The sequence below is a fragment of the Hyposmocoma kahamanoa genome, unplaced genomic scaffold (assembly GCF_003589595.1).
Source record: "Hyposmocoma kahamanoa isolate Upper Pololo Valley unplaced genomic scaffold, ASM358959v1 94161, whole genome shotgun sequence".
NCBI classification, from domain to species: domain Eukaryota; kingdom Metazoa; phylum Arthropoda; class Insecta; order Lepidoptera; family Cosmopterigidae; genus Hyposmocoma; species Hyposmocoma kahamanoa.
Window position 1 is genome coordinate 113 of NW_020654901.1, and position 9,181 is coordinate 9,293.

The 9,181-nt window shown below is 38.3% G+C and overlaps 1 protein-coding gene across 1 annotated transcript; it reads left to right on the top strand.

Annotated features, from left to right (window-relative positions):
* Window positions 1-520: 520 nt before the first annotated feature.
* Window positions 521-8,168, top strand: LOC113238060 (venom carboxylesterase-6-like; the record flags this gene model as incomplete). The annotated part of the gene is made up of 6 exons (XM_026474782.1): window positions 521-732; window positions 2,070-2,238; window positions 4,508-4,692; window positions 5,151-5,301; window positions 6,770-6,893; window positions 7,512-8,168. Coding segments are annotated over 6 exons (1,037 nt in total), but the record flags the coding sequence as incomplete, so codon positions are not given.
* Window positions 8,169-9,181: the final 1,013 nt, after the last annotated feature.

Genomic DNA, 9,181 nt, shown 5'->3' on the forward strand with positions numbered 1-9,181 from the left:
GTCAAATAACTTTAAAAATTTGTAACTGTCAAGTGACGGGACGAATAAGTCCTGTGCCTGATGGCAAGCTACACGCCTGTCCATAACAGTGGCAGTGTCACACACACTGCGTCTGTCACCCTGAGACACAAAGTTGACAAGTCCTATGTACCTGTATTCACCAGCTCCTTTACCCTCCAAAACCGGAACGTGGAACATGCAGTCGAAACCGACTTCATGCAGCCGAGATCGTTATTATTATAACAAAAATGCGTGACTTCATTTTTAACTTCATGCAGTCGTGGTCTCGGCTGTATGAAGTAAATTACGACTTCACGTATTAACTGCAAATGTGCAGTCAATCTGTTAGCCTTTCCAGTTCTCCAGAAAAGAATTAGAATCTTGCATAAGATAACATATCATTAATGATCATTAGTGACTGCTAGTCTGTGCCGGGTAGGAGACCTGTGTTGTAGATCACCAGGCTCACTCCCTGTATTAGAAAACGTAACATCATGTAAAATGTTTGGGAATGTTTAAGTATGTACCAATTTTCCATCAGGTTTGTTCAGCCGCGGCATCGCATTCAGTGGTTCGGCTTTCACGAAATGGGCTCACCAGCACAATCCTGCTGAAAAGGCTAAGGCATTAGCCGCTGCTGTCGGGTGCCCGACAGAGAATAATAAAGATATGGTCTACTGTATGAGGAATCGCAACGCGGACATGCTTGTCGCTGCCCAGGCTGATTTGATAGTAAGGTTCACTTTACTCTGGTCATCAGAAATAACAAGATTTTATCCGTGACTGTAAATAAAGGTATGATTCTTTTAAACCACTGTCACGTAAATAAACTGCAAAAATATATTCCTATTTCTTTCTTAAAAACACGATACGGTAGGTATTTCTTATTTATTTATTAGATATAATAATATTTTGCCATCATGATTTCATATATTTTGTATGAAAACACTCCACGTTTATTAAATTTTGTATTGAATGGATGTTCAATTATTTTTTTGTGAAATCACTCCACTAGTTGGTTATAATTATTAATACAAAGATCGAACACTTGGAAAAAATTCCTTCGATCCGGCCGCATTCGAACTGACATCTTCTAGCAAACCATGTCAGACGCTATGCCAACTAAGCCTCGGAACGAACTAACGGACCTCACAAATTGTTCCATGTGCTAATTGTCGGGTCTTTACATTTGGTTTCCAACGACTTTTTTGTCGTAGCGCCATCTATGAGAAATCTATGAAACTATTTCGTCACTCAGTTAGGTAACTTGACAGCTATCAGCCCTAGCGACTGCATTAGTTTGTTATGAAGTCAAAGCCAGATAACCATTTATTCCATAGGTAAAAAATGTTTACACTTGAAAACGTCATTTTTAAGCTACTGCTCGTTCACTGTGAAGTACGTTCACTTCGCTGAGAAAAACGAGCACGAAACTCTAGGGATTGCTCTTGTCAAATAAACTTAAATGCTATGGAATTGGAATATGGAATATGGAACTTTGAATCAAATTTGTGTGGATTCTGGAGCCGTGTCGTCTTTCCGTATATCTTTATCTAACACGTAGTCTTCAATTTTGTAATATAAGTTTCAAATTAAAATACCTTTAATGTAAGTTTTAACATTTATACAGTTTCCCATAAACGAATCGTTTACCTTTTTAAACGAAATCGTGGTACCGTGAGTTTGGACTTAGTTCTAAAGTTAATATTATGAAAGTGGTACTGTTTATTTCGATACAGATATCTTGTAACAAATTCGTAAGATCTGCGGACTGCGTCTATAGCTCAGTTGGTTAAGAGTGGTAGACCTGGCATGACAACAGACGCTGGTTAGAGTCCAGTCAGAGGGAAGGAGTTTTTCTTTGTGTTCGATCTTTGCATTAACAATAACCTACCTTCTTGCTTTGTAATAGAGGTATCAAAACATTTTAAACCACAAAATCATGTCAGAAAATACATTCGTCTTTTATAATAGAATTTAATACGCCTTTTTTTCGAACAATGAATCACAGTTTGTGAGTTTTTAGTAGTTTTAAACGCCTTGTCGAACACCATTATTCCAAATTCCAGGAGTGGAAAGCGCACATGTTCACTCCGTTCACACCCACCATTGAAGCGCCGCAAGTGAAAGAACCTTTCCTGACCAAGTACCCGTACCACGCTGCACAGGCTGGATCCATGTATAATGCGCCTCTTATTGTCTCTGTCACGTCGGAAGACGGATTATACCCTGCTGCTTGTAAGAATTTAGAGTTTCCACGGGACTACAGAAATGTAAATAAATAGGCAACAGCGACCCATGTCAACAATGTTATATGTTATTGCTCCGAAACTGCTGTCTTAAAATGTTCACTTACTCTTGGAAGACTAATGTGGGATCTATCCACATTATTAAGAATCTATCCGCCGGCCGGTTATCCATCGAAATAACATCAGTCAATTACAACGTTTATTTATACTAGGTAGATACTGTACGAAAACAACAATAACACTAATGATAATAATTTATTTATCTAACAAAAAGGGCTCATTTGTGTTAATATTTACAAAAATAAAATATTTTTAATAATTATTATAAGCTGACAAAAATTTAAGTCTACAGATTTTGTTAATGATTTTTTACAAAAATAATAAATTTACCAAAAATAAACTTTTAGGTTTTTGTTGTACTGTCTCACAATTTTTAGATCTGTATTTGGTAGACGTGCAAACGTGCAAGTGTCCTCCGCGACACTCCACCCCCGTCCTGCACAGGGCTATTACCGTTTAGAGCGATCTATTTAAATCTTTTTATTTTTGTATGAAGGTAAAATCTGATGTTATTAAAAGTCGTGGAATAAAAGTATTTTAAAAATAACCCTGTAGGTACATAATCTATTTACATCCCACTTGAAATGGCGTTATAGTAGTCAATATAATCGCAGTCCATTCTTTGTACACTTCTGTCTGTTGGAGCTGCCATCTTGGTACACTAGGGATGTGCATCTTCAATCATATACTTCGTAAACATTTCCGACGCACTACGAAAGCGCGGCAGCCCCAACAACACCTAAGACCCAGCAAACTACAATGGGGAAAAAGCTAAACACCCAATGTACATTAAAATGTACCAAATATAACATCATCTTTTGCCACTAGAGGTACGACGTCAAATAGCAGACCTAGTATTTTTGCGAAAAATTGCTTCTGGTGCCGGGGAATCCCCGGAAATCGTGTCCAAGATTTCTCTTATAGCCCCATAGGCTTAATTCACTTTTGTGCGTACCTATGGCCTCTTCGAATTTTCGGCGGAACGCATATATCTTACGTGCAAGTAATAGCAGAATAATAGTTTTAATTTAATGCTCATTATTCAACTTAATGTGTGTCTATCGGTGAGGACCAATAACTGGCTCTCCATTATTATATCAGTTTTTATTCTGTAAGATAGCCGTTGGTCTTCCAATAAGTTAAAATAAAAATAAAATAAAATAATTACATAATTCAGGCCCAAGTGCGTATTATTAGGGCTAGCACGACAAGGCGCGACTTGCTCTAGAGCGATATAAACCGCGATATATTGCTATTCTCGCATAGAGGTCTCGCGTTTTATGTCCCTCGTGCTAGCCCTACAGTTTTGTATGTAAAACGTATTTTTGTAAATACCCTATGATCATAGAATCTAGCGCTATATTTGAATGCGATATTTTCTTTACAACTTACAGAGATAATATTGTCTAGGTCTGATTCACTTCAAATTATGTACATTTTGATGTAGGTGCATGGGGCCTTAGGAGGTTATATTTTTGGAGCTGCCATGTGGGTACACTAGGGCTGTACACCTTCTACGCATTGTGGCGTAAAAACAATCCACATAATGTGATTCAGTAACCATTCCTGACGCACTATGAAAGCGCGGCGGCCCCCACAACACCCTAAATGCGTTATTATGTTGGGCCCAAAGAGCACTGTAAGCCTTTCGCGTACAATTATTAACTGCCTCCGTAGCCGAATGGTTACCATGCCGGACTGCCACGCAGAGGTCTCAGATTCGATTCCCAGACCGGGAGAAATATTTGTATGGCCTACATTTATTTTTCTCGTGAGCTTGGGTGTAATTTGTGGTTTACTATGTGTGTATCCATGGCACCTGCGACACAGGGTTTTCGTAGTGCGGGGCTATGTTGAGTGTCTGCGTTATTATTATTATTGTGCAACACATTCTGGGCATATCCGAAAAAGAGTAATTTTAACTTCTCTTGAGCACCTTGCGAACCTATGTGCCACCATATTAGCCCTAACTGACAGTGCACATCGTTCCCTTTCAATGTCGACATCATCTCCGATGTCAGAGAGGTCAATCTTGCGCTGGATACCCAAACTTCTGCATTTTTTTAAAGGAACATGTACTAAGGGCACGTCATGTCTATGCCTGACCACAAAAACCGAGCCCTCCCTTTTTTAACATTATAAATGAGCCCATGAGACTCAGCATACATCTCACACATGTTAATGACATTTTACAACAGCGTATCAAACGGATCCCACGCTTCTGAAAGAGCTGGAGGATCGCTGGGAGCACTTGTCCAGCTACATGTTCGAATACATGGACACCTTGCCGCTGGAGCGCCGGTCTGTGGTAGCCACAAAAATCAAACAGAAGTACTTGGCAGACAAACCTGTTGGACAAGAAACTTTCCCGCAACTTGTTCAGGTAGAGAACTTTAATCTTAAGTCGGATATACCACCATAATATACGTAAGCACTTACTAAGATTTTAACATGAAGGTAAAAAAGATCAATGGGTCTCATCAGTTATCTTTTTTTTTATAATATTAAATGACGGGACGAACAAGTCGTGCGCTGATGATGAGGTACACACCTGTCCATAACCGTTGCAATGCCACTCAGTTTCAAATCAAAAAGATCTGAGAAGCATTGCCACTGCGCCCGTCACCTTGAGAGATAGGTTGACAAGTCCCACGTGCCTGTAATTTCACAAGAACCCTTACCCTTCGAATCCGGAACGCAGAAATTCTCACATTATTGCTTGACGGCAAATATAAGCATGGTGGCAGCAGTACTTCCCTGGAAGTCTTTCACAAGGAGCTCTACAGCTATTAAAATTAAGTCGGTATTGTCAATTACACCTACAGGTTTTTTATCTATCAGGCCCTTGGTGACCGTCTGTTCGTAGTGGACGCAGGCAAAATGGCTCAAGTTCATGCGATGAAATCCGGACAGCCGGTGTACGTCTATCGGTACTCATATCGTGGCAACTTCAGCCTTAGTGACCGATTGTCATTCAACAAAGACAATTACGGTAAGTACGAAAAAGAAAACAAGTTAATTGTAGGTTTTCTTGTTTTTCTATGACGTAAGTACTGTAAGCTGGGACGTAGCTTATGTTGCGTAGCGAGAGGTACTTTATAAATATAAACTGGGTTTAACTTCATAACTTGATATTTATTGTATATTTTTTACATGTTTATTTCTTGAGGCTACAATTAGATCTATCAAGATGTTCTTTCTTTCTATTCTATTTTTTGGAACACATTCTAAATACAAAACTATATTCATTCAGCCAGTAGTTCTACTCATAGAGTAGTAGAGCCTAGACTACAGTAGCTAGTATGAAAATATCTTCCAACTATATTATATATTGCTTTGTAAGATCCATCCAGTGTGCACCCCAGAAAAATGTTATCTACTCAGAAAATCACTAATATTTGAGCCTTTCTCTGTGTTTGTTCGATCTTTGTATCAATAATAAACCTAGTTAAGGCGCTACATTTTCGGCAATTTCCCCACATCTGTAAAGATATTTCCTGTTCTTTAATCGTAAATCTATAATCTCAGTACAGAGTACTAAAAAAACCGGCCTGAAAAGTACGTGGAATTACGTCTATTTGCTAAGTTTTATTGAAATATCCCCTAATTTGCCCCTATACAGGACTTGACACTGGAGATAATGATAATTGGTTCTCACTACTCAAAGTATATTGAGAGAAAAACGCCTTGAGTTGGAGAAATAGCAAAATCAACCATTAAAATAATTGCTCTTAAATTAAAGTTAGGCGCTATTTATAAAAATGAATCTTCATGCGTGAACAGCCACCCTTAAAAGTGGATGATTTTCTTGCGATAACTCCGGTATTTGTGAACCGATTTTCATGATTCTTTTTTTGTAGGAAAGGGGGTACTTCCATAGTGGTCCCATTTCATTTTGAAGAAAATCATCCACCTCTGTGGAGTCCTCTAAGAGTGGCTGTTCACGAATGAAGATTCATTTTTATAAATAGCGCCTAAATTTTACTAAGGAGCAATTATTTTAATGGTTGATTTTGCTATTTCTCCAATCCAAGGCGTTTTTCTCTCCATATACTTTGAGAAGGGAGAACCGATTTTTGTTATCTCCAGTGTCAAGTCCTGTATAGTGGCGAATTTAAGGATATTTCAATAAAACTTAGCAAATAGACGTAGTTCAACGTACTTTTGAGGTCGGTTTTTTTAGTACTCTGTACTGAGATTATTCATAAAGAAATTACTGTTCCTCTTAACATAAATTACATTTTCATAACTGTACTGTGACGCTAATGTTATTTTTTCTTACATTACATTATCTTTTAACTTTACAAACGAATAGTAGATATAATAAAAGAAAATAGATTGAACTATGTATGATTAGTTTGAGAAAGTAAGGCATAGATATGTGAGATACACGTAAGTGTATGTATATGTGAGTGTATGTATATCTTCTATTTATAATAATCACTATATTTAAATTGCAGGTGTAGGTCACGGTGACGATGTGCTCCATATCTTCAAATATCAAGGGATAACCGCCAACTCTATCCAGGATAAGCAGATGACTGAAGCCCTTCTTGCTATAATCTACAGCTTCGCGTGCACTGGGTAATTTGGAAACTGCGATAGCCTAGCAATAATACCAAAAGTGATATTGGATTACGAAACAAAATATTTTGTAATTATAATAATAATAATAACACACACACTCATTGCCCCGGACTAGGGAAACCCTGTATCGCGGGTGCCATGGACACATACATAGACAACCACAAATTACACCCAAACGCACAAATGAAATAAATGTAAGCCATACAAATATTTCTCCCGGCCCGGAAATCGAATTCGGGGCCTCAGTTAGATCCGAATCTGAATTTAAACCAGCGACTTCTGCATACAGAGCCTGACGTTCTTCCAACTGAGCTACGAAACGAACCAGCATACCTTACGAATTTTATTGTATGTGCTTGTTGCGGTTCTTAGTTTATGGTTTTTAACGACTTTTGCCGTAACGCCATCTGTGAGAAGTGATGAAAAACTTTCATAGATTTCCCACAGATGGCACTACGGCAAAAAGTGATTCGTTCCGAAGCTCAGATGGCGGAGTGTCAGGCACGGTATGCTGAAGACACTGATTCGAATACACCCGCATCGTAGGAATTTTTCTTAGTATTCAATTTTTGTATTATTAATTATAAACGTATTAATGAGTAGTAAATATTTCAGAAGACCAAAACTAGGCGACGATGGAGAATGGTTGGCAATTGCGCCTGGGTCATCAGAGATCAGCTACTTGGAGGTTTTATCTCCCAACAATACGTCAATGAAAACTAGCTCCGACTTCGGTCTGCGCTCCTTCTGGGATAGCCTGGATTTAATTGAGAATGAGAAATATCCGGACCATATTAGGGACGAGTTGTGACGATACTAACCTCTTTCATCATCATTCCACCTTTTTATCACCCTCTTTACTGGTGCCTGGTCACTTCCTTTTAAAATTTTGAATCGTTCTCGAATTCCCGTTACCTGCACTATTCCTACGTTGGTGGTGGTTCCATTGTCATTACCATCAAAATTTTCAAAACAAGAGGACGTACCTATAAATCATCACCTTCCTCATTTATCATTTACTATGGAATTATATGACATAGATATATAGGCCCTTTTGGGTTGAATATTGTATCTAATCTGTGTGGGGAGTGTTTTATATTAATTGTACTTTTTTATATCATTTTACTTGTTACCCTTTTATTTCGTCTTTTTAAAATAAATTCTGTGGAGCGAGCCTTCTGCGTTGGCATTTCGCTAATGCTAGACTACAGTGTACTGTAGTGTACAATGTATTTTTTTTTTTAATAACCCACACACTCAACATAGCCTCGCACTAAGGAAACCCTGTGTCGCGGGTGCCATGGACACACACATACACAACCACAAATTACACCCAAACTCACGAGAGAAATAAATGTAGGTCATACAAATATTTCGCCCGGCCCGGGAATCGAACCTGGGACCTCTGCGTGGCAGTCCGGCATGGTAACCGTTCGGCCACAGAGGCAGTTTTTTGTGTTGTGGAGGCAGTTTGTATAACAAGGGCGGTAAATAGGCAATTAAGATCACAGGCACATTCAATTTACTGGCCGAACGTTTGTAATTGCAATTCCGCCCGTGTGGCATACAATTGTTTTCATTAATACATGTGAGGAAGTTGAAAAAAAAAAAGAATTTTAGTTTCATGTTTGACGGCTACTCTGGTCAAGTGGCTTGCACACCGGTTTTCACGATGTCGCCATCTCTGAGGTCCCGGCTTCAATCCCCGGCCGGGTCAATATAGAAAACTAACTTTTCTATATTATCTCGGGTCTGAAGGCCTACTCTCAAAATATACAACCGCAGCTGCGTACGAAATCAAAACGATCCGTGAGCTGTCCGCAGTCCGTTAGCCACAACGCTTTCGTTTTGGGCTTCGGATCCCATAGACAATAACGGACCGATAACGCGAATGGTGAAATAGGTTCTTTTACATGCTTATACAAAAATTGGCTTTAGTGTTGGACCATAATCTATCGAAAAGTCATTATCGACTTGGAAACGTTTAATTAAAATCAATATTCTATTTGGGAATATTTTATTTCTTATGGGAATATCCGGGAACGTCATTTGAGAATTTATTATTTTGCATTTATAAATGCTCAAATAGTATATAGTGTAAAAAGTGAATTTGTGCTGGAAAAAATATAATTTGAGAGTATATTAAAAAAGCGAAAATTTTATAATATTAATCTGACCATCGCTATGCATTTCCAACCTCAAGATTGATATTAGAAAGAAATTTTTCAAAGGTTTTCAAATAGTGTGAGCTTTTTGTATTTATGCATTGGTACAGAATTATAATA